This window comes from Ovis aries, chromosome 8 (genome assembly GCF_016772045.2).
Source record: "Ovis aries strain OAR_USU_Benz2616 breed Rambouillet chromosome 8, ARS-UI_Ramb_v3.0, whole genome shotgun sequence".
Lineage (NCBI taxonomy): Eukaryota > Metazoa > Chordata > Mammalia > Artiodactyla > Bovidae > Ovis > Ovis aries.
In genome coordinates, this window is record NC_056061.1 from 20,705,231 (window position 1) to 20,732,146 (window position 26,916).

The 26,916-nt window shown below is 40.1% G+C and overlaps 1 protein-coding gene and 1 long non-coding RNA gene across 4 annotated transcripts in view; one reads left to right on the forward strand and one right to left on the reverse strand.

Annotated features, from left to right (window-relative positions):
• Positions 1-15,504, forward strand: part of ROS1 (ROS proto-oncogene 1, receptor tyrosine kinase) — a 126,902-nt gene extending 111,398 nt beyond the window's left edge. For all 3 annotated transcript variants that reach the window (XM_060419469.1, XM_042253283.2, XM_042253284.2), the window contains exons 43-44: positions 6,307-6,470; positions 12,039-15,504. In XM_060419469.1, the coding sequence (XP_060275452.1) occupies positions 6,307-6,470; positions 12,039-12,349 (475 nt within the window). In that variant the 3' untranslated portion in view covers positions 12,350-15,504. The remainder of the gene's footprint in view (positions 1-6,306; positions 6,471-12,038) is intronic.
• LOC114116062 (uncharacterized) overlaps positions 1-26,916 on the reverse strand; it is a 60,039-nt gene that overhangs the window by 31,599 nt on the left and 1,524 nt on the right. The window contains exon 2 of the long non-coding RNA XR_003590106.3: positions 25,318-25,394. This is a non-coding gene — a long non-coding RNA (uncharacterized LOC114116062). The remainder of the gene's footprint in view (positions 1-25,317; positions 25,395-26,916) is intronic.

Below are 26,916 nucleotides of genomic sequence, written 5' to 3' on the forward strand. Positions count from 1 at the left end.
TCCTTGTGCTGTTAGAATTCTGTTTGGCATATGTTCCCCTCTAGGGGGTAATGTAGCTCGTCATAATTATGCATTTCTTTTTTTTGATAGGTACTCTAGGAATCACTGAATTATACATTTTGATTAATGTGTTCATTTGTTCTGTTTGGGGAGGAAGAAGGTAGATCATTAATTGTCCTATTGTAAGAAAGAAAAATGCAGTTATGTTGAACTTTGCCCTCTCCAAAGGTATCCAGAAATTTAACTAGAAGGAGGAGGGAGTGCTAGAAAAGTTCTAGAAAAATATTCCTGATTATGAGTAAAAAAAGATAATGTTCTATATGATTTTATCTTGAGTAATTATTCATTTGGATATATTATTGCTCTAATTTTATGAAAGTATAGTTTCCTTGAAGCCAAAATTTCCATTGCTGATTTTGAAGTTCATTTGAACATCAGTAAAAAGCAAACAATGCTCCACACCCTCCAAAGGCTGCCTGCTTCAGAGCCCCAGGAAGGGTTAATGATCCATGGCCGACTAGGAAGACAAGCCCTGCTAAGGAAATGGAGCTCTCAGCGATGCCATTCATCTGGCCACGGCCTTAAGTTGTCATGATAAAGATTAACTGCTCTCCTTAGAGTACAGAGGAAACTGATTTTTATTTGAAGCCTTTCTCTGAGATCACAGACCCAGCTTAGAGGGTTGAAAGTCTGCGCTGAGCCGGTCTGCACCTTCTATTCACTGCTTAAATACTCAGCACCTGGATGCACTCTGGGTCAGGTGAGCCCATAGATGGCTATGCTGTGCTTAGCTATTAATGGAATGTGAAAGTTCAGAGCATTCCCACCCTTCTTTCCATAGTCTGGGATGTATGGTGCAAAGCCCAGTCCTCAGTGTTCTCTTCAGCTTTTAGTTTGCACAACAACCTTAACACTCTCAGAAATAAACGGGATCAAAGGGCAATCTACATCAAGTGAGAGCTCTTTGGGGTTCTCGGCCACGGGTATCACAGGGAAAACTGAAATTACTGGAGAGTCTCTCCAATGCCTGAGGTCACAATAGAGAACATGGAGCCTCACCATCTTATTTTTACCCTTTAAGAATATGTATAAGTGTTAGTTGCTCCATCATGTCTGATTCTTTGGGACCCCAGGGACTGTAGCCTGCCAGGCTCCTCTGTCCATGGAATTCTCCAGGCAAGAATACTGGACTGGGTGGCCTTTTCCTTCTCCAGGGGATCTTCCTGACCCAGGGATCGAATCCGGGTCTCTTGTATTGCAGGCAGATTCTTTACCATCTGAACCACCAGGGAAGCCCAAGAATATGTATATCTGGATGTTAATTGCATCTTTCCAGGGCTGCATATAGTGAGTAAGGGAGTTTTTCAAATCTGAATTTTATGTGATTTGCTTAAATGCCTATTAATTAACCTCCCCTTAATTCTGAAGGATGCCGTGGAGTTTTCATCTGTTAAATTTCAATTGCTTTATGAATCCAAGAAATTTACTCATAAAAACTAATAATGAACATGGTTAATGAGTTTTGTGCTATTTTGGAAGAAATTGAAGCAAAGAGGAATAAAAGGGTTGGTATGGTGAATGGAAGAATTTGAACTGAAACACTTAGCTAAATGAGATATTTCAAGTATCGGAGTATCTGTTTAGAGGTAGAACCAGCCCAGGTAAATTTTAACAAAATTGAAGGACCTGTCACTTTATTTAGACTAATATGACTGAATATTTGTAACTATAACTTGGTAAAAGTATTTAATGCATGATACCAAATTGCGACAAGTAAGGAAAGACCCCTTTTTGTAAGGAAATACCCCTATACCAAAGAAATAGTTGTTAATTTACAAGACACAAGAAATGCATTTTGGGGGTTTGATAATATTTAAAAGCCTAGTCATTTATTCCACTGCCATTTTAATATTGTTTAAGAGCACAAGTTGTGTGTGTGCTCAATTGTGTCTGACTCTTGGCGACCCCATGGACTGTAACCTGCCCTGCTCCTTGGTCTATAGGATTTCCCAGGCAAGAATCCTGGAATGGGTTGCTGTTTCCTTCTCCAGGGGATCTTCTGGACCAAGGGATCGAACCCATGTCTCTTGTGTCTCCTCCATTGGCAGGCAGGTTCTTTACCACTGCACCACCTGGGAAGCCTGAACAAGTTTACTCTTTACTTTTAAATGACTTGCTTTATAGAGTGTGCCTCTTTTCTTAGTCTAGGGCAATCCGGTACTCATTTGACCCTGGACAGTGGGAGAGAAAGGTTTTATGTATTTATCAGGTCACTTGTTTTTGCCATTAGAGAGTTAAGAAGAATAATGTAAATTAAAGCCTCCATAGATAAAAATTAGGAATATCTGCTTAAATAACTTACATAAATTAAACTTTTGCAGGAAAGTGGGAGTGGGTGAGGTACAGAGTGGAGAAGGGGCAATTGTCTGGGTGCTTTCTCTCCTCTCTCCCTCCTTCTTTCCGTCCTTCCTTCTCACTCTATCATCTTCATTAAGTGTCTTGAATACTTTGTAGAATGAAGTGGATTATAAATGAAAACTTCATAATTGAAATATGACAAGTCTTGAGAGAGTCAACGTATCCTTTGATAATATCTCAGAATTACAACTTTGTTTTTAGAAGAGGTTAGGTTTCCTATGGCAAGTTACACTTTACTTTCTCCTTTCACCTGTGTGCTGGTCGTTCAGTTGTGTCCGACTCTCTTTGGCCCCACAGACTGTAGCCCACCAGTTCTTGGAATTTTCCAGGCAAGAGTACTGGAGGGGGTTGTCATTTCCTACTCCACAGAACCTTCCCGACCCAGGAATCGAACCTGCATCTCTTGCGCCTCCTACATTGGCCGGTGGATTCTTTACTGGTAACACCACCTTAGGAGTCCACCCTTAGGTTTGTCATTAAGATTCTGTTTTAAAATTGGTTTAAATTCCATGATCGGGTATCAGTTACATGATATTATTTCAGAGTTGAATTGTCCTTCTTTGAGATATTTGTTTCATACCTGTTGCTAAATGCCAGAGATTATCAAGCAATATGTAAAGGATTAGGTTCTTAGTGATGATTCTAATCTATAAAAAATACAGCCATGCTCAGTACTCTATATCCAGAATGTAAATTGTAATATAAATGAAAAGTCATCAGATCAATACCAAAAAAGATCAATATTAGGTTTCTCTATAATACTCTGATATTAACACTGACATGAGGTGCTTGTCAAGAAATAAAAGAGATGGAAGTGGAAATTTTGTGCCACATACAGATATTACTATTCAATCAATACCTATGATGGTTTCTGGGTCATTGTCACCTAGAGATTGAATGTATTTTCACTTCATTGTCATTGCTTTAGTCCAAACTACCATCGTCTCTCACCTGCTGCTGCTGCTGCTGCTGCTGCTAAGTCGCTTCAGTTGTGTCTGACTCTGTGCGACCCCGTAGATGGCAGCCCACCAGGCTCCTCCGTCCCTGGGATTCTCCAGGCAAGAACACTGGAGTGGGTTGCCATTTCCTTCTCCAATGCATCAAAGTGAAAAGTGAAAGTGAAGTCACTCGGTCATGTCCGACTCTTTGCAACATGGACTGCAGCCTACCAGGCTCCTCCATCCATGGGATTTTCCACCTAGTCTTCTCTAATAAATTCCTTGCTTCCAACTTGCCCCTCTACAATCAATTCTCCGTATATATCAGCTAGAGTCATCCTTTAAAAATGTAAAGATCATGCTCCCTTAAAAATCTTTGACAGCTTCCATTGTGTTGCATCAAATCTAGCACCTAGGCTGACCTTTGACTTTTGTGATCTCGCCTTCCTCTCTGGCCTCATCTCTTATACTCTCCCCTTCAGGGACTGCTCTACAGCTATACTGGCCGTCCTTCACATTCTAAAATGTGCCAAGTTCTTTCCAAAGTTAGGAATTTACACATGCTTTTGCCGCCTCTAGGTGTGTCCCCTGACTTTCATCCCCACCCAGTTCCCATGGCTAGCATCTTATTTTTCTATAGAGTTCATTGGCTTAAACGCCACCTCTGCAGAGGTTCTTCTATAAGCAGCTTACTGAAAATGTTCCATCTCTAATTAGCGTTCACATTTGTTTTCTCTAGTACCATTTTTAGAACTTATAATTTTAAATTATATATTTATCTGTTGATATGGTAGTACTAAAAATTTTAAACACGTCCCAGTTTACGTTTCTTTATTAGTCTTTCTCTCTCTGCCCCCAGTCAGCCTTCTAGCTCCAGAGAGTGAAAGAGGAGAGCAGGTACTTGACCTTTTTAGTGAGTCAGCAGACTTGGAGCAGTCTCTCTGCTTAGAGCAGAGAGAGGCTTATGTAGAATCCTTTAGCTCCTTGTTAGTTTGCTAAATGGCAACTTTGAGCTACTAAACCTATAATTCTATATAATCTAATAAACAAGAAGAGAAACTCCACTGCTTCTAAGCCCTGGACAAGGGTAGGAAGATAAAACCTTGACAAGGTAAGAGGGTGAAGATGTTGGATATTTAGGTCCTGAAACCTCTGTAGGCTTCAGTTAGATGAGGTGTCACCAAACACAGGGAGCAACTGCCCACTCCTCCCAGTATGGCAGGATGGCAAGGAGATCCCTGAGCATGGGACCCCCTGCATTGACAGGGACACTCAGCATCCTGAATAGGGACTGCATGTCCAGACAGAGAACATGTAGCTTGTACTTCCAAGCCTCCTTTGTTTCTCTGTGTAAAGTGAACATTTTGTTGAAAGCTCGAACTTTGGCTAGGGAGCATGCTGTAGGCATGCTGCAGAAACAGGAAAGGGTTCCCTGAGCCTTGTCAGCAGATGTAGGATGTGATGCAGTCTCAGAGAGGCCTGCAGCTAGAGAGAGAAACGGGAGGCCCAGTTCCCTGAGAAGGACCGAAAGAGCAGGTAAAGAGATCATGGACTGCAGATAGCAGTCGATGCCTGCAGGATGGACCAGACCAGTTGCTCCTTAGGGAATTCCTCATCATTCCACTCTGAGACTAGAGAAGGCCTGCAGGGCACAGTGGGGCCCAAAGCATCCTTCACGGGGCCAATACAGCTCATGCAAATCCTGACACCACCTTGGAGAGGAAGACAGAGGGAGTAGGAATGGCCTGAAGATAAGAGCACGTTATTAGCCATAAAAGACCAAGGATTACCCAAAAAGGGTGGGTTTCAGAGCAGACTAGTTTATAACTGGCATTGTTCTAAATGAAGTTAATTTTCTTCTGCTGTGTGGGGCTTTGCGAATCAGTTACAAAGCCATCAAAAGAGCTACGTTTCCCCCTGTTCCTGTGAGTTGTAGTGGGTAAATTTTGCCACCCTAATGGCAACCCACTCCAGTACTCTTGCCTGGAAAATTCCATGGACTGAGGAGCCTGATAGGCTGCAGTCCATGAGGTCGCAAAGAGTCAGACACGACTGAGCAACTTCACTTTCACTTATATGTGCTTCGTATATCATATGAGGACAGGAGCCACACTGCCACATCTTGCTCCTGATATCCTGCTCGTATATAATGTGTCCAGCAGATCTTTGCTGAATGAATGAATGAACACTCATTGAGAGTTCTGCACAGACATGTCTTAGACAATCATTAAGGAAAAGGTAATATTAAACAACCAGCTATTTATGGCCAGGGGAACTGAGCATCTTAATTAACCTGACAGTGAAGAACTGGATCTGATTTCTGCCTCTGGTTCTGCCACTAAATATCCATGTGGCTTGGAGTACATCTTAGATTTTGTTTCAGATATCAATGTATAAATGTAAAATTTAATCTCAGCTTCTTCAATAATTTGTAAAGCTGTTGGTTTTCTTATTGGTTCGGTAAACATTTTCTAACCGTTTATTTATCTATTTATTTGATTAATAACTGTTAAATGTTGGCCTTTCAGAAGGAAGATGTTTTCTAATAAAGGTGGTTATATTGTCAGCAACTGTTATCTTCCTGATGTGGCTCAGCAATTAAAGAATCCGCCTGCAGTATAGGAGACATGGGTTTGACTCCTGGGTCAGGAAGATCCCCTGGAGGAGGAAATGTATTCCTGCTTGGGAAATCCTACAGTCAGAGGCACCTGGCGGGCCACAGTCTGTGGGGCTGCAAAAGAGTCAGACTCAACTGAGCAACTAAACAACGACAACAAATTAAATAAATAAGAACCAAAGCTTTTGTTCTGGCTCAGTTATATTAACTGTGGAAAACTGGCAATAACTCAGATTCTTTTCTGTCTGAAATGACCTTATCCAGGTTATCGGCAATGGCTACCTAATGACATCCAGTCACCATTTACTTTCATGTCTTTACTCATATATCCAGGTGGAATTTAATGACCCAGTGCTGGGCTCAAGAACCTGACCAAAGACCCACCTTCCACAAAGTTCAAGAACAGCTTCAGTTATTCAGAAAATTTTCCTTAAATAGTATTTCTCAATGCAGAGGAGAAGCAAACCCCAGTGGGGTCATAAATGAAGGCTTTGAAGGTAAGTTTGATTCTTCTTCAGAATTTCTGGGTTTTCTCTCCAGTGTTAACTGAACAAGGTCAAAATGGGATGTACCTGGAAGACATCTTACAGTGCACAGGAGGAATAATATACCAGCACCATCCTCATAATTAAGTATTTATTATCCTCCTCTTTGAAAGTAATTTTGGTTTGTTCGTTACATTAAAAAAAAAAAAAGAATAATGATATGGCCCCTGGATTTATAACGTAAGATAGTAAGAAAGAGAATTAACATGTTAGACGGTGAGGCCTGTTCTCTTCATTCTCCACTTCTCATGCCAATTTGGACCTCAGTGGCAGAGTTGAGTTAATTACAGTTGATGGTACATTATCATGATTGGTCTCTGCAGGGTTTCTCTTTCATTTGTTTGTTTAGCCCCTTACTTCCATATCCCTCTTCTGTTCTAGTTCTCTCCCTACCTGCCAGGGAGCCATTTAACGTGTCTCTGTTAATTTGTATGTTTTCTACAAAATGTGTATTGTATGCATGGATACTTTAGTGCTATACAATGCTTCTTTTCTTCCTTTTTGCATTAATACTGTGTTTTTAAAAGCCATCCATGTGCATATATCTAATCTAGTACTTCAAATTGCCTAGTTAGTTTGCTGGGATTATTGTAGTGGGTCATACTCATAGTGTAATTCCACTTCAGTATTTTGGTATTAAACACAATAATCACTTAATTCATTTCCAGATTTATAATACATTTGCCTAATTGGCTGCAGAAAAATAAATTTTAAAATGATCCTTTCCAGCTGTTCTTAAACTCCATCCCATAGTTAAAAGTTCACAGGACTTTTTTCTTTTTTTTTTCAAATGCAAACATTCTTGCTGAGAAATAAACCTGGCAAGATGGACCATGACTCAGAATGCCTCAGAAACTAAGCCTCTTGGCTCAGCACTGATTGATTATACAATGGCTGATTGTTGCCCTGGAGGCATCTCTCTACAGTGAGACCTTCACCTTGAGTGATGCACTTGACTAATAATAGCAGGGAAAAATAAGAAGCCCAGGACGATTATCTGCTTGTCTTGTTTGCAGTGTTTCTAACTACACATTTTGAGTAAATTTCGATCCATGACATGAATGCAGATAAGACTCTTCTGCAGATGACACTCCTTTAACATGAACAGCTAAGCGAAAATTTGCAAAGAGATGTGCTTTGAGCATACATCCCGATCCTCCTCAGAATAAGCCTTGTTAATAATATCACATTGCTGCTACCTGCTATCTTGTCATGAGGCTGAGCTGATGATTCTGAGTGTCAGTGGTAGAAGACAGAAGACTGACTGACTGTTCTTGGTGGGCACTGGGAGAAGTCAGAATGGGAAGGGAAAGTTGTCATGGAAATCGAAAAGAGACTCACAGAGTCAGGAGTGGTCAAATGCTGCAGAGAAAGAGTTCTGTGGGGATATGAGGAATTTACAGCTGACTTGTGTTACATTTCAAAATTCAACTCTGCTCACAGAAGCCTTTCCTTCTAATATGTACAGACATTTGTATAAAAAAAAAAAAAAGCCAAGGCTGCCATAATGGGTGTTAGAAGACCTGAGAGCTTAGCTTTACCTTAGGGTCTACCAGATATCTCCATGAACCCTTACAGAAATCTTTTTACCAGGTAGCAGTACCTAGTTCATCTATGAAGCTGTAAGTACCAAACTGCTCACGGTATTTATAAAGGACAATCCCCTTTTAATGAATGGCTTTTAATAAGCACTTTTGAATATACCACTTGTGCTATTTAACTCATTAAATCCTTAAAATAGCCCTATGAAGTAAGCATTATAATATTACCATTTTACAGTGAAAAGACTGAGGTTAGTAACTTGCCCATGGTCATCCTGCTGAATAGGGCTGGAGCAGGATTCCATTCTAGAGCCTTTATTCACAGCCTTCACAGAGTGGTAGCAAAGGCAAGGAAACTTTGTTATCTTTAGCGTTCTGCATAGCTAGGGGTAGTGAAAGAATTTGCTACTTTTGGCCTGCTAGAAAAGATATAATAATCTTTCCTGGTTATATCTAATTTATTGAGGAGCCAAGTTGTTGACAGACTGAATTAAAATTCTAAAGGATATTTTTTAAAAATAGAGAAGCAGACATAACTAGGCAGAATAAGGACGAGGTTAACAGGGAATAATCAAACTCTAATAATTTTTTAGGAACAAGTCTGTGCCATGACAGATATATGACTTTGGTAGCAAGAGAAAATGACATTCTGAAATCGACAACAAATGTAAATCATGACCATAAGGAATGGACACATATATGGGGATCACCAGCGTTTTTTGATAATTGGCATGTGACTAAACAAAAGTGACAGAAGCGAGAAGAAATGCAATGAAAAGCAGAGTTTGAATATTTGCAAAGGATAGAAATCATAGAACAGTCACTTTAAGGCAAGCTTAAACTTAATTAACTTTTAAGTAAAAGAATGTGGTTAATAATAGTTTGCTGTTTTGCAGACTGGTGGATGTATTTAACAAAACAGTAAGAAGTCTTTTTTGTTATTGTCAGAGGTATATAAGAAGACAAGTAAAGCCACTGGGAGGACTTTTTTGGAAAAAAAAAAAAAGGAGAGGGGGCATCAGGATTAAGGGAGCAATAATACCATTCCTATGCTATGGTCCTACTGACCTAATGGGGTGGAGAGGGGATAGAGAGAAGATTAGTAACATATCTGGGCATCTAGTAAAAATATCCCAGTGACTTCATCCAAACATTTGTGTAAACATCACCTCATCAGTCCCAGAGAGTTCTACAGGAAACAAATCTAAATGCTCCTCTGCTGTTCTAAACATAGCCAGTCAGCCGGCATATGTCTCGTCTGTAAATACCCTGTCTTACTTGGAAGCTTTTATTTTAATATTTCCCTCTTAAACCAAGGGTTGCCAAGTGCATGCCATCTTTGCTCAGGATCTTTGCTCTGAGGACCTGAAAGTTTTCTATTCAGTAGTTTTTAAATCAAAATAAACAACCCGCCCCATCTCTCATAAATTCCTTATGCAATAAGAAGATGTATTCATTGCTGAAAGCTTGCCAGGGTCAAGTTACTAAATATTGTCCTAAGTACTATGAAGCGATGAAATAGTGAGCTAATGATTTTTCTTTGACATATTGCACCAGAATTTGTAAAAATAGAATTTATTTGCCTTATGGAAAAGAATTTTTTTCCAATGTAGGCAAAAAAATTAAATCATGTTTCCCAATATGCTATTTAATGAGCCAAAGGTATGGCAGTGAAGCGACTGATAATGTGAGTACCTAGACCTATGTTAGAAGCATATGTTTTTGTTGAAATTTTAAACTCCTTTAGCCTAATTTCTTTAAGCCCTTCAGGAATATCATCCTAATTTCCTCAATAATCTGGGCCACTGGGTAATTTAATCCTATTTCTTCCTATCGTTTTTTGATATTTTTATTGCTATTTTCATGCCTAACAAGTTATTCTTGTGTATTTCTCAATGGCTATCAGTACATAGTGACAATGATCATAACAGTTGGATTCTTCCATAGATATTCAGCACATAGGCACTAACCAAACTCAACATCTGATAAGCTTATTTTTATGGGGGAGATATTTTAGAAAAACTGACTATTCATATGGTTTGAAATATACTAGAATGATGTTGGAATAATGAAGAGGAACATGGAATGATACCAAAGAGCCTGCAGCCTGGCCTCTGTGTTATTCAGCAGTAGGGAGGGTCTGAAAAACGAAATAAACACCTACTAAGACAGAGCAAGAACAATGACTCATATGTTTTTATAATAAAATAAGCTTTGTAGTTCAGATTTGGAACTTGGTAATAGGTGTGTGCATGCGTGCTAAGTCACTCAGTCATGTCTGACTCTTTGGGACCCAATGGACTGTTAGCCCGCTAGGCTTCCCTGTCCATGGGGATTCTCCAGGCAAAAATACTGGAGTGGGTTGCCATGCCCTCCTCCAGGGGATCTTCTGACCCAGGGATCAAAACCGTGTCTCCTATGTCTCCTGCATTGCAGGCAGATTCTTTACCCCTGAAGCACTGGGGAAGCCCTGGTTAATAGGTAGATCCATTAAATTCCATCAGGGAATAAACAGGTGCAATGGTGCTTCCCTTCATCCCTCGAAATTATTTAAATTTTTCCGATATTTCAATTTAAATGCATTCCAAATAAATCCAGCCTGGGGTATACACAGAAGCTTGGCAGCCAGACTGGTCTCAGCCCACATTTGGACACTCTTGTGCTGGAAGTGTCATTAGGAGAAAGGGAGGGACCTTCATCTATTGACTGAAATGTTTCTGATTCGTAAAATGTGATGCTATATGAAAGGACAGTTCTATTTCTGACTGTAAACTTTTCATTCAGGCAGTAACACTCAGGGATTGGAAAACATGGATAAAAAACAAATAATTCCTACAATATACATTTGTATGTTTATCTTGTAGATTCCCTAGAATTTTGTGGAATGTTTCAGAAGCTCTGCTATTAGGTTTCAATAGAATTCTTATACGTTTCTAAGTAAGGTCAGCCTTTAAGTAAAGAAAGACAAAATAATCTGAGCATAGTTGTAAAGAAGGTCAGATTTCCCTCTGACTATCCGTTTTCCTGCAGGCACCCCCACCTCACACATGTGTGTCTGGAGTCAGCCCCTCTCAAGGACTCTTGCAGGGCACACTGCCCACCACCGCCTCTGCACCCAACAAGGCAGCGCCTCTCTCTGCTTGGCGAGGTGAACGCAAGGACCGCCTAGAGCCAGACAGTTTGGGTTCAAATTCTAGACGTGTGACCTTGGGCAAAGTATTAAGCTCTGTGTCCTCAATTTCCTCATGTGTTGAATGCAGATAGTGCCAGTACTTACTTAATAGGGGAAGAATGAGTTAATATGTGCATATAGCTTAGAATAGTGCCTGGTATGTAATTAGTACTCTATAAGTATTAATAACAATTATAATGATTATATTTCATATCAGTGTTTATTGCCACCTGACATAGATTTAGTTGTCCACAAGTTTATTCTTGTATCCCCGCACAGAGTGTAAACCCCAAATAGCAACAAATGTGTTTCGTGCACTGCTATATCATCAGTACCTAGGACACAGCCTGGTATGCAGTATGCAGGCAATAAATATTAGCTTAATAAATGATTGAATTCCTTGACCTAAAAACGTACATCTTTAAAGGTAGATATTTTAGCCAATGTGGCAAGATGAAAGGGTAAGCACTTTATACAAAAAGGGCCATCCTAGGGCCACTTAATTCCCGTCACAAAGACCAGACCTGTGTCACCTGTTATGCAGAGTTACCTCTATATGCTCTTACTGCTTCGTGTATTCCTTTCTTACATAAGCACACGTACCCTTCCATCGCATTTTATTACTTCTGGTCTCCTACTAGCCTGAAGTAGTATCAAGGACAGGGAACATGTCTTTTATCTTTGTGTTCCCTCAGTGGTCATCATAAATGTTTACTGAAGGTGTTTTTCTAGTTTTCACAGAGCCTGGATATTACAAATACAGGAAACCAAATAGATGCTAGAATAATGTTTGTATTTTTTTCACAGATGAAGATGGTCATCCAATTTGTTTGAATTCAGATGACGTTACGTCAGTTGCTTTAATGGAAACCAAGAACCAAGAAGGGTTAAACTACATGGTACTTGCTACAGAATGCAGACAAGGTGAAACCAATTCTGAGGGTCCTCTAGGCTCTAAGGAATCTGAATCTTGTGGTCTGAGGAAAGAAGAGAAGGAACCACATGCAGACATAGCTATCTGCCAAGAAAAACAAGTGGCTTACTGCCCTCCTGGCAAGCCTGGAGGCCTCAACTATGCCTGCCTCACTCACAGTGGATATGGAGATGGGTTTGAGTAATAGCTCTGTTTGGAACATGCAGGGTTGAGATAAACACTCCTCCCATTAAGTGGTCACTGAAAGAAAACCTAGTAGAGTGACAGATGTTGTGGCCTGGTGGTCTGTGACTCCAAATTAACACTGGAAAGTTCCTGTGTTCTAAGTTTGGTTCTTTAGAGCCATTTGGTTTAGGTTGAGACAATCTCCATACCAACAGTCTAACCTTGAGCAGAATTCTGTGGTGAACCTCTGAGCATTTGAAAAGCTTAGAAAGACTAATGAGTCTGGAAATGAAACTGTGATTCTTTGCCCTGAGGTTCCTTAGGCCACTTCCCACCCTTCAGTCTGGGCTCTAAGAGAAACATCTTAGGAAAAAAACACGTACATTCAAAGACCTGGAGGAGGAGAGCAAGTATGCTCAGGGGGCAAGTGAATTACAGATTATCCCAAGCAGGATAAAGGAAATGACTAAATAACTGTACATATACAGAAGGAACCAGCACCCAAGACGCAAGTCATAAAGAAAGCTATCAATACAATACAATGTTGTCCTTAATGACTACTCTAAAATATTTTGGTTTTTTGGAGTCTTGGAACAGCAGTTTCAATCATATTGCAAAGAGGACCATGAAGATCTCTATGTCCTAAAGTTTAGCATTCCATGATCTTTGGATCATATACAAATGACTCTGTGATTTGTGTGCTATTAATATTATAGAAATTAGCTAATATAGAGATTTTTATTTGCCATATCTATTTTCTACATAAAATACTTAAGATTACATTTACTATGAAATTGTCCTTAAAATTAAATATAAATGATAATATCATGTTAATTCAAGCTATATGATTTTCAGCAACCATACAAAATAATAAGCACCTAAATGAGAACTACTTAAAAATTGCTACAGGGAAACACTGATTTAAAGCCAGTCATTCTTTGCAGTTACCCATTTAAATCTGAAAGCCTCAAGCGTTCTAACAACAGATCTAATGAAAGTATTCGATGTGTTATTTAGTTGCAGCATACAGAGTGTTCACAAGACACAGAAAACACTTTGATTATACTAATAGCATTTGCTAAAATCTATTGTGGAAGCAGAACATGGATCCGCTTTGGATCATTTAGTTCATTTTTAAATTTGTCCACTGCCTGAGAACTTGCAGAGATGACAGGCTGTATGGTGAGGTATGCAGGGAGGTCAGTGTGTTTGTTCTGTGGTAAACAGCCCCCAAGTAAAGGTCCAGGATTTATGGCCACTCTATCACACCCTGGGATTTCTTTGGAAGGAATGATGCTAAAGCTGAAACTCCAGTACTGTGGCCACCTCATGCGAAGAGTTGACTCACTGGAAAAGACTCTGATGCTGGGAGGGATTGGGGGCAGGAGCAGAAGGGGACGACCGAGGATGAGATGGCTGGATGGCATCACTGACTTGATGGACGTGAGTCTGAGTGAACTCCGGGAGTTGGTGATGGACAGGGAGGCCTGGCGTGCTGCGATTCATGGGGTCGCAGAGAGTCGGACACGACTGAGCGACTGAACTGAACTGAACTGATCACACCTAGTATCCACTGAACAAGGCAGAATATTTTTCCTCTGATCTTCAGACTCTTTAATGGGCATTGATCATTCTTTTTGTTGGGCCACCATATGACGCCCCTACCCCTGTTGGGGAGTTCCTCTACCTTTGTCTTCAGATGGGGAGCCATGTTCTATTTGCTTCCCTAAGATCTCATGCAATACAAAGGCAGGCAGTGACCCTAGCCCCAGCACTCAGACACACCCACCACAGGCTTCTAATTGAGAGAGAAGGAAGCCAAGAAACAGGGACTCTGTGAGTCATGCCTGGTCATGGTGGCAAGTGGAGTTAGTCTGGCTCCCACAGCGCAGCGTCCAGGGCTAGGGGAGCCAGGAGAGCAAGCCTGGAGCCTGGTGCCTCTGGCAGGCAGACCTGGGGCTTGGTTCTGTTGTCTGCCTCTAGCAGGGGTTCCCTGCTCCATAGCCTCTGAGTTCAGTTCTCAAGCCCTCCCAAGGATTCTGTGACTTATGTCCATATCCTTTTAATAAACATTTTTCCTTTAAGTCAGCCAGAGTCAGCTTCTGTTTTTTCGCATCTATGACTTTTGCTCTGCCAAAGTAATACAGAAACTTTATTTTGGAATGCACAAAGAAAAGTATAGAAGAATTGGATTTTCAGTATAATACACTTGCATTACAATCTGGATAACAGAGAAATTTACAGAATATCTGAGGAGAAACAGCCCATAAAATATCATGCTTTAGCTAGGATATAAGTGCAAATTATTAGACTTAAAAAAATAATTCATAATAAATGATATTGGTAAAAAAAAATATTGGCCATCTACAACATAAAATAGTGGCTGAAACTGCATAGGAAAATTTATTATAGATCAAAGTAATTGATAAAAATATAAATGGCTGATAATATTGAAAACTGTAAATTTTTTCTGGAAAAATTAGATTTCGTAATCAAGAGGGAATAATTGGCTATAGCTAAAATCAGCACTAGTTAAAATGTGTTATTCACTAAAAATTAACAGAAGAATAAAATCTCATTGATAAATTTTTTTATCTGCAAAAATGACTTGGGAATATTAGACTTGAGAGAAATTATGGCTCCCAAAGGCAGAAGTTATCATTGGTATAAACAAAACAATACAAAGCCAATCAATAACTCTAACCTTAATTTTAAATTGTTCAAGGAAAAGAAACAGTCTGTAAGAAAAATATTTAAGTTGAAAATGAAAAACTTTTTTTTAACGTTGCCAGTTGAATAAAGATTTACCTGGATAACATTAATATGTTGCTATAATTCTGCTGCAAATGCTTTATTCAAAATGTCCTGGAGAAAAGAACCTGTCCTTGATCTCAGATATCCTGTGTTGCTTACCCATCTTGGTTTTCCCTGGCTTATTGGAATGTTCTCACCTATTCTTCTCTGCTTATCTAAATTCCGGACATCCTTTAGGGTCAGCTCATATTCCAACTTGTTGGAAAGGCTTGTCTCTAACTCCCTCCCCTCCTTCTTATCAGAATTACTGCTGCTCTTGTCTTTATGCCTTGTTAACTGGCAATTATGGTATTGTGGTATGGTATTTCTACCTTATTTCTATGTGTTTAATTAACTTGAATAAATTGCAAGCTTTCCAAACTCAGGTGGTATCTTTTAACCCTTTGTATCTTTAATATAAAGTAAGTTTTCATATTTAGTGGGTGAGTTAGCTTTCTCATCATCTTTTTCCAACACATTTCACAAGTTTTCACTTTTAGCTCATAAAAGAGATGCCAGAAGACTGGTATATTGCCAAGAGGGACACTTATGGGAATTCTTTTGATTCTGAGTTATCTGAAACCTAGATATATTACAGAAGTTTGTGGACTGCTTTGAGTTTCAGATCAGACTTAGATGAGCCTGAAATGCTGGAAGTCCTTGAAATGATGGTAAAGGATATTAAAGAAGACAAAAAATTATTTTTCTCCCTCATTGTAAACTCAACTTTTATCCTCAGAATGGCCTTATGGATGTGGAATAAATGTTAAGTTGTCCTTGACTTCCCTTTGACTTTCTCTCTTTGGTAAAGAGGAGCCCATTCAGTTTTCTTTTTCACAGCTGATCAAGGCTCTGGGTTGCCCAAACTAGACGACCTATCGCAATCCTTCTAGGCTTCTTCACAACCAGAAGAAACAAAGGGCCAACATATACAGCCCAAATGCCATTGTATGTAACTCAGAATATTTCCTTTTAGGTTTCTTTTTTCCTTCCTCAATGTGAGCTTATTTTCATGGCTGGGTTAATTTCTCTTTTTTTTCCCACTGACTTTTTTGCATATGCTTTCTCTCTTATCATTAAAAATTCCTTGTCTTCCTAATAACTGCGTACAGCCCCTTAGGATGGATACACTGTAGTTTAGTGTCCCCATGTAGAGTCATTCATTCATAAATATTTATTGAATGTTTATTACACAGAAAGCATAGGTGCTAGGAATAGAACAATAAAGCTAAGTCTCTGCCCTGATGGTGGCTATACTCTAGCATTCTAGATGGGGGAGAAGACATAGTAAATAAAAAATAGAAGTGTGTATCACAATACATTAAAAGGACGATACATCATGATCACGTGGGCTTTTTTCCAGGGTGCAAAGACGGTTTAAACATTCACAAATGAGTCAGTGTGATATACTGCATTAACAAAATGACAGATAAACATCATATGATCATCTCAGTAGATGTAGAAAAAGCTTTCGACAAAACTCAGCATCCATTTATGATTAAAACCTCTCAGCAAAGTGAGCATAGAGGGAATGTACCTCAACATAATAAAGACAGTATATTACAAACTCAGTTAACATCATAATCAACAGTGAAAAGTTGAAACCTTTTCCTCTAAGGTCAGAAACAAGACAGGGATGACCACTCTCTCCACTTTTATTCAGAATAGTATTGGAGTCCTAGCTAGAGTAATTAGGCAAGAAAAATAAATAAAAAACATCAAAATTGAGAAAGAAGTAAAACTGTCATTAGTTGCAGATACCACTGTATATAGAAAACTCTGAAGACTCCATAAAAAGACTATTAGAACTAATAAATTCAGTAAAGTTACAGGATACAAAATTAATGCACTAAAGTCTGCCACCTTACTTTACATTAAGAATGAACTATCACAAAGAGAAATTAAGAAAACAATCCCATTTATGACTGCAACAAAAAGAATAAATTAATCAAGGAAGTGAAAGAGCTATATTTTGAAAATTATAAGACATTAACTAAAAAAAAACTGAAGAAGACAAAAAGACCTTGATTAGCCAAAGCAATCTTGAGAAAGGAGAAGGAAGCTAGAAACATCATGTTTCCTGATTTCATACTATATTACAAAGCTATAGAATTAAAATAGTAGTGGTATTGATATAAAACAGAAACATAGATCAATGGAAGATACTAGGGAAGCCAGAAATAAACACAGGCATATATGGTCAATTAATTTATGACAAAAAATGGAGGCCAGAATGTACAACAGGGAAAGGATTGTCCCTTCAATAAATGGCATTGGGAAAATTGGACAGTCATGTGCAAAAGAACGAAACTGGATTGTTGTCTTATATACAACTCCCTTTAGTTAACAAAAGTTAACTTAAAATGGATTAAAGGCTTAAATATAAGACCTGAAACCTTAAAGCTTCTAGAAGAAAATAGGTGATAAATTCCTTGACATGGGTCTTAGCAATGATGTTTTGAATCTGACACCAAAAACAAAAGCAAAATTGAACAAGTGGAACTACATCAAACTAAAAAGCTAACACCATATACAAAAATAAACTCAAAATGGATTAAATATCTAAATGCAAGACCAGAAACTATAAAACTCCTAGAGGAGAACATAGGCAAAACACTCTCTGACATAAATCACAGCAGGATCCTCTATGACCCATCTCCCAGAATACTGGAAATAAAAGCAAAAATAAACAAATGGGACCTAATTAAAATTAAAAGCTTCTGCACAACAAAGGAAACTATAAGCAAGGTGAAAAGACAGCCTTCGGAATGGGAGAAAATAATAGCAAATGAAGCAACTGACAAACAACCAATCTCAAAAATATACAAGCAACTCCTGCAGCTCAATTCCAGAACAATAAACGACCCAATTAAAAAATGGGCCAAAGAACTAAATAGACATTTCTCCAAAGAAGACATACAGATGGCTAACAAACACGTGAAAAGATGTTCAACATCACTCATTATCAGAGAAATGCAAATCAAAACCACAATGAGGTACCATTTCACGCCAGTCAGAATGGCTGCGATCCAAAAGTCTACAAGCAATAAATGCTGGAGAGGGTGTGGAGAAAAGGGAACCCTCTTACACTGTTGGTGGGAATGGAAACTAGTACAGCCACTATGGAGAACACTTAAAAAAGATTCCTTAAAAAACTGGAACTAGAACTGCCTTATGACCCAGCAATCACACTGCTGGGCATACACACCGAGGAAACCAGAATAGAAAGAGACACATGTATTCCAGTGTTCATCGCAGCACTGTTTATAATAGCCAGGACATGGAAGCAACCTAGATGTCCATCAGCAGATGAATAGATAAGAAAGCTGTGGTACATATACACAATGGAGTATTACTCAGCCATTAAAAAGAATACATTTGAATCAGTTCTGATGAGGTGGATGAAACTGGAGCCGATTATACAGAGTGAAGTAAGCCAGAAAGAAAAACACCAATATAGTATACTAACACATATATATGGAATTTAGAAAGATGGTAATGATAACCCTGTATGCAAGACAGCAAAAGAGACACAGATGCATAGAACAGCCTTTTGGATTCTGTGGGAGAGGGCGAGGGTGGGATGATTTGGGAGAATGGCATTGAAACATGTATAATATCATATAAGAAACGAATCACCAGTCTAGGTTCGATGCAGGATATAGGATGCTTGGGGCTGGTGCACTGGGATGACCCAGAGGGATGGTATGGGGAGGGAGGTGGGAGAGGGGTTCAGGATTGGGAACACATTTATACCCGTGGAGGATTCATGTTGATGTATGGCAAAACCAATACAATATTGTAAAGTAAAAAAAAATAATAATAATAAAATAAATAAAAAATAAAAAGCTTTTGCACAGTAAAACACACACACACACACAACAACAAAATTAAAAAGAAATCTACTGAATGTGAGAAAATAATTGGAATTATAAATGCAATAAAGGGCTAATACCCCAAACCAAGGCTTCCCTGGTGGCTCAGACAGTAAAGAATCTGCCTGCAATGCAGGGGACCCAGGTTTGATCCTGGGTCGGGAAATCCCCTGGAGAAGGGAAAGGCTACCCACTCCCTACTCCAGCATTCTTGCCTGGAGATTTCCATGGACAGAGGCGCCTGGTGGGCTAAATATACAAAGAATTCATATAACTCAACAGCAAGTAAAACAATAGGGCGGAGAGGAGAGTGCTAGTGGGGGTCAGATCCTGCAGGCCACTGTATGGACTTCGGCTTTTTACCTGATAGGAAGACACTGGGGGGTTCTGAACATACGAAATGCATGATTTGACTTTGGTTTTAAAAGACTCTTTCCGAGCCTGTGTGAAGAAGGGACTGAGAGTAGGGTGGGACAGAGAGGTAAAAATAGGAAAATCAGTTAGAAAGTTATGATGATTAACCATGAGGTGATGATGGCTTGGCAGGGAAGGCGATGAAACAGCAGTAAAAGTGAAGAAAGTGGTTGATTCTATGTTTCTTCTGAAGGTTCTGCTGATGGATTAGATATGGAGTACCGGAGAAGAAAAGGTTAAGGTTTTAACCTGAGCAGTGGGAGGAACGTTAAGTTACCGCTTATCAGATGGGGAAGACTGAAGGGGAGAAGATTCACTTTGAGAGGTGAGGTGGCAATTAGAGGTTCAGTTTAGGATGTGTTCATATTGAGAGGATTCTTAGAGACCTAAGGAGAGAGGCTGAATACGCAGTGGGAAACGGGATTAAGGAGGGGTGCTGGCTGCAGAGTTGTCTCATTGACTAGCCACGAGACTGGCCCAGTTCCACCAGCAGTGAGGATAAATAAGAAGGGCTGAAGGCAGAGGCCAAAGTCTTTCCGTGTTTAGACATTCAGGAGCTGAGGAGCGACTAGCAAAGAAGACTGAGAAGGAGGTGTCAGAAAAGCAGCATGAAAATCAAGAGCCCATGGAGTCATGGAAGTCAAACAAACACAGTGTTTGAAGAAGGATGGAATTATGAACTGTGTCAAATATTATTGACAGTGACGGTGACCATATGTCTTAGTTGGCCTGGATACTCCCAGCTTACGCCTTTGTCCCGGATTATTACCCATGTTCATTTCACACTTACAAGTGATCTTGTTCAGACCATAAATTACATGGTCCCCTGTGGTTCCCGGAGGTGTGCTGTTTAGATCATCTTTCAAGAGAACCTGCCTTGCAGAGCATGGCTAATTGACACGTCCAGCTGCTGTACCTTCAGATCTGCTGTGACATTCATGCCAGGTCATGCTTCCCGTGGGCCATTTCCAGCCACTGACTAAACATAGGGGCATACCAGAAATGGGCCATTCTTGCCTGATCTGGACATTATTTGGCCACTGTCTGGCCATTCTGACTTGGGGACTGACACCTGCTCAGTCTGGCTGACACCTACCCAGAACAGCACTGTAGCTCCAGGCTCTCCTCATCCATCCCTCCTGACTCTCTGTTCTTACAGGTTTCAGGCCTGAATTGCAATCTGAAGGTCTTTTTTTTTTTTTTTAACCTACTCTTTCTCTCCCTCCCTTTATCTTTCCCAAACATTTATCCCAACAAATCATTTGCATATCTATTCCTCTTGACATCTGTTTCTTTGAGGCCCTTGACTAATATAGATAGTAGCAGGAACAGCCAAAGAAAACAGGTAGCAAGATGGGGTTTGGGGTCTGGCTCACTCATCACTCAAGGGGCTAAGAGGACCTCATCATGAAGGATATGTGGGGCGTGGACAGTCCTGGGCACAAAGTGGGGGCCCCAAGGGCTAAGGACTTCACCAGTGGTGAATAAGAAAAATGTCCCATGGAGCGTGCGATGATTCAGGCCTTTGAAAGACACAGAGGTGATAATGTCTATGAGAACACTGGATCTGGCTGGCTCTTATTAAGATGCCCTAATTCCCTGAAGAAGGATCATGAGAAATCAAGGTTATGTAACAAATAAAGGCTAAGTGTGAGAGCTAGAGGACGTCTCTGATAGGTTAAAAAGAGAAGTTTATAAACTGTCAAGTAAGAGCAAACACAAGTAAGGGGCAATCCTTGCATGTGAGTGTTACAGAGCTCCAGAGAGGTGGGACTGATCAGTCAAGGTAGGTCTGTTGAGAAAACCTAAGACCCTGAAACTCCGGACTGGGGAAAGAGACTGGATGGATGCCCCCAAGGAATTTGGCTCAGCAGACCCCTCTTACCCCTCCCTGCTTGTCGAGATGGCTCACAGCTCTAATGTCAGAGCCAGCATTCTGTACAGGAAGATACTCCTGTGGCCTCTCTACAGCAAGAAACATGGGCCCCCTCAGGAGCTGCACACATCTCCCCTGAACACTACCAACTTGATAACCAGGTTAAATTCCAGACTAGCCTGGCTTGGGATACACTGGATCTGATAGAGGAGGAAGAGACTACGTCCCAAAGGAGCTACATGAATCAGCTAATACCTAATGGTGGGAGCCGTCTAGTCAAGGCTATGGTTTTCCTGTGGTCATGCATGGATGTGAGAGGTGGACTGTGAAGAAGGCTGAGCGCCAAAGAATTGATGCTTTTGAACTGTGGTGTCAGAGAAGACTCTTAAGAGTCCCTTGGACTGCAAGGAGATCCAACCCAATCCATTCTGAAGGAGATCAGCCCTGGGATTTCTTTGGAAGGAATGATGCTAAAGCTGAAACTCCAGTACTTTGGCCACCTCATGGGAAGAGTTGACTCATTGGAAAAGACTCTGATGCTGGGAGGGATTGGGGGCAGGAGGAGAAGGGGACGACAGAGGATGAGATGGCTGGATGGCATCACCGACTCGATGGATGTGAGTCTGAGTGAACTCCGGGAGTTGGTGATGGACAGGGAGGCCTGGCGTGCTGCGATTCATGGGGTCGCAAAGAGTTGGACACGACTGAGCAACTGAACCGAACTGAACTGAATGGTGGGAGCCAGGCATCCCTGATGGCTTAGTGGTGAAGAATCTGCCTGCCAATGCAGGGGGCATAGGTTTGATGCCTGGTCGGGGAAGATCCCACATACCTGCCACGGGGCAACTAAGCCCATGTGCCACAATTAACGAAGCCCTTGTGCTGAGAACCTGTACTCCACAATGAGAAGCCACCGCAGTGAGAAACCTGAGCACTGCAATGAAGAGCAGCCCCTACTCCCAGAAACTAGAGAAAACCCATACAAAGCAATGAAGACCCAGTGCAGCCAAATAGATAAATAATTTTTTAAAATGTGTAATAGGGATTGACATACTTGGTGGCTGGCTCACTGCATCTTTGACCTGTGGGGTGAAATGTATCATGGTGTGTGGAAGGCCAGACAACTCTGGAACTGTGCCTCTCCTCTCTTCCCTCCCTTGGCTGATACAGTAAGTTAAAAATACAATAGGATCCCAGGGAATTACAATGATTAGCACCAGCATTTATGTTAGAAGGTCACAGTGTTCATGGCTTCTGTCTTATTTCCTTGTATTTCACCAGAGCTCCTGCAAAAACCACATGGACTCTGGAGAATAGCTATAGTGTAGCATGAGTCAATCAAATACTACCTCCGATTGCAGCTGCCATGCCAGGTGCAGTATCTTTGTTTGTAATGTGCTTAGTTGCTCAGTCGTGTCCAGCTCTTTGCAACCCCATGGACTGTAGCCTGCCAGGCTCCTCTGTCCATGGGATACTCCAGGCAAGAACACTGGAGTAGGTTGCCATGCCTTCCTCCAGGGGATCTTCCCAACCTGGGGATTGAACCCAGCTCTCCTGCATTGCAGGATTCTTCATCATCTCAGCCACTATCTTTGCTAGAATATATTAATAATGCCTCAAGTACATGGTATGTGTCCTGACATCTGCTTATTAGAGGATCTTAATGGATGCATCACCCTATTGCTGAGAGAAATAAAAGATTATTGAGAGCTGATCTTCAGGTTTATATAGAACTAGCTGATGACCTTGACAAGTGTGTGTAGTAGAATCTGTGCTAGAGTTGGTACAAGAGAAGATGTAAAAGTTAGTGGAGAGAGCAAGAAGATGACTCATTTAAGGCCTGTTGCTGTTTAAAGGTAGCAGAGAAATGTTACTAAGTAAAAAGTGCTGTGCTAAGTCACTCAGTTGTGTTGGATTCTTTGTGACCCCATGGACTATAGTCCTCCAGGCTGCTCTGTTCATGGGGATTCTCCAGGCACAAATCCTGGAGTGGGTTGCCATGCCTCCTCCAGGGTAACTTCCCAACCCAGGGATCGAACTGGGTCTCTGGCATTGAAGCTGTATTCTTTACCAGCTGAGCTACCAGGGAAGCCCAGTAACTAAAAGGAGATGGGGTCAAAGAAGGTTGCTTTTTTTTAAGGCAGGAAATATTGCAGCCTGTTTTTATATTAACGGAAATGATCCATTAGAGGGGGAGAAATGATGGTGCAGGAAGAGAGAGGACAACTGTTGAAGGGATGTCCTTGAGCAGAAGACCCAGACTGAGGATCCGGATAGAAGCACAGAAGAATGATGTGTGCACGTGTGCGTGCTCAGCCGTTCAGTCGTGTCTCACTCTTGAGGCCCCATAGACTGTGGCCCACCAGGTTCCTCTGTCCATGGTGTTTTCCAGGCAAGAATACTGGAGTGGGTTGCCATTTCCTACTGCAGGGGATCTTCTTGACCCAGGAATCGAACCTGCCTCTCCTGCATTAGCAGGCAGATTCTTTACCACCGAGCCACTTGGGACACTAATTGCCTCCTAAAAGTGACAGAACCTCTCCCTACTCCTTTTATTAAGAGGATTTTTTTTTTTTTAACTCAAGCAGGCTTTTAGACTACTTTTTTTCAACTTGTATGTTAAACCTTAGATGAACCTATATTTTAAAATTGCTTTGCACATAATAAAATAAAACAATTAATGCAATAATCTGTGTATTTTTCTCACAAGAGTTGGTGGTACCTGCTTAATGTACTTAATATCTAGTTGCTGCTGCGGCTAAGTCGCTTCAGTCGTGTTCGACTCTGTGTGACCCCATAGACGGCAGCCCACCAGGCTCCCCCGTCCCTGGGATTCTCCAGGCAAGAACACTGGAGTGGGTTGCCATTTCCTTCTCCAATGCATGAAAGTGAAAAGCCAAAGTGAACTCACTCAGTTGTGTCCGACTCTTCATGACCCCATGGACTGCAACCTACCAGTCTTCTCTGCCCATGGGACTCTCCAAGGCAAGGCTATTGGAGTGGGTTGCCATTGCCTTCTCCGAATATCTAGTTGAGGGGGTAAAGAACATTAAAGTCAAGAGAGAATGAGATAATCTTTAGGGTTATTGTAACCTTTTAAATCCTGAACTTGTGTCACAAGATATTAAATAATAAATGGAAAATACATGGCATAGACATTAGGTAGCAAGAGTTCTGATACAGGCGAGACCACTCACTGCATCTAGTGTGGAGACAAGGCTTTGTGTAAGAGGGAGAACTTTAGTGCGATGTCAAAGAATTGATAGCATTTGGATGAGAGGGTAGTTAGGTTGAAGGTTTCCTAATAGCACACAAGGGAGGAATTTACCAGGAAGCTTCTGTAGAATATAAGAAAGACATTGCTGAGTATGCTAACCCAGAGGAGCAGTCTAGTAGAATTGTTATGATGATGTATCCTTGAGCTGAAAGCATCTGATGGTGAGCTGGGTGTCCTCTTGGGAACTGTGACAAGACAGATCTAACCTCATTCTGAGCATCCATATGGACATGAGGGCTAGGAAGCATAGAAACTAGATCAGGAAATGAGCAGACAACATGGAAAGCTTTATTTATAATGTCACTTTTAGAACTTTTTTGTTTACAGTAAGTAAGAAGAAGGAGAATAAAGCTTATGTAATTGAGTTCAAATTAGAAAGTCCTCTAATAAAGAAGTGACAAAAATTAAATTTGCACTCTAAAGTAGCAGCGAAAATGTAGTCAGAAACTTTCATGATCTAAAGAACGTACATTATTAAGTGGTATAATTTTAACTTAATGTCTTGCCCTCGTTGTTGTTCTGTGACACATGGAGTCAGTGGAATCTGTACTTTCTACCTCAGTCTCCCGAGACCCAAAGCCTGTATTAGCCTGCAGCCTGGTATTTTATGATAATGAAGCTTTATTTGTTTTTCAAGTTTTTATACATTTTATTTTTTATCTTTTTATTGGAGTATAGTTGATTTAAAATAGTTTCAATACAATTTATATCACAAACATACAAACCAAGAAAAGGAGATGGTAGTAACTTACCGGTGGATTTAAAATTTTTTCAGTCCTTAAACATCAAATACCAAGATGTCCCAAACTTCAGTGAAAGATGACGGAGCCTATATTATAATTTTTAAAATTTATTAGGGAGTTTGAAACAGTTAAGTGTACAATTGTGAATAAAAATTTCCTTCTCATCAACCCCAAGTGAATATGACTGTATCATGGTTTTCCCTTAGGATACAAGTCTGACACTTCCCTAGACTCTTTTCGTATTCCTTTCAAAAAGTACAAGAATGTGTTTTTAGAAGAAGCCTTTGAACAAGGAGGAACAAATATCATAAGCCCTGTTCTTTGTGTTTCTTACCAAATCCGTCAACGCCCTCTGTCAGTTTCTGAGTGTGGAGGAGAAACTGCCTGGGGTAAAAGCAGGATTTCACGCTTCACAAAGCAAGGTGGAAAAATACAAGTAATACGGAACCTTTAGATATATGGGAATGACCTTCCAGATATGTCAAGAAATTCCCCCCAAAAGTTGCTACAATAAAAAAAGTGCTGTTCCCAAATGAGAAAACATCCCATTGTTTTCTGAGATGTATTACACAGTGGGTAAAATGCGCTAGAAGGAAAAAAAAGTAGGATTGTGTCTAGTAAAAATAAAAAGCAGTAACAGAAAGTTTCATTTTTTGTTTGGTTTCCACCCTGTTTCTTGATAATACCATGACTGGCCCAGGGCCAATAATGTCGTTGCCAAAAATAAGGGCAAAGCAGTAATAATGAGAATTAGCAGAAAAATAAATAAGTTCTGACATTCTCATCAGTTATAATGCATGTTCTAAGCAACAGTGTGTTTATATTTTTAAGATACCTGATTTGTTCTTCCTAAGTGAAAGCTATTTTTATGTGAAGTACTCTAAAGAAGCTTCCAAATTATGAGGTAAATAGTGTTTTACTAAATACATATATAGACTATAAACACATATATTATTTGTACATCTATAAGCTATAAATACATATATGATGTATACCTATAAATACACATATAGACTAAACTATGTACTTGTTAAATAAATGTTGGTAAAAATCTCTAAGTGGTAACTAGATCATTAGTCATGCAACTATTGATTAGAAATAAAAGTTAATATTTTAGTTTTGTTTTTCAAACTTTAGCCTACCTTTCACCTAAACTTCTTATAGGTAATAACAACTGTATACTTATTATACAATTTTGATAGGAAATGGAAATGATAATGACAGAGGAGGAGAGTTTGAACAAAATCACTCTTTAATGAACTACAAATTTTGGGAGAAAAGTAGGACTACGGCTTACTAAGAGATTCTACGGACAAAACAAAGGAACAGAAAATATGCTGCTGTTGTTTTTCTAGATGAAACAAATGAATTCAATATGATAAAGGAAAGTTGCTTCTGTTTTAGAGGAGCTTAGTTCCATAAGAGTTCACTGGTAGATGCCTGGAAACACTGTAATTTGAGATAGAACATGACACCACGAGTGGAGAACTTTAGATTTTTCTCTTACTGAGTTAAGTCATAAAGTGAAAAAATCCAAATAGAGGATGATGTTTTACCAAAGTATTAATTATTCCAGTAAATTCACTATATATATTGCGCTGAACAATG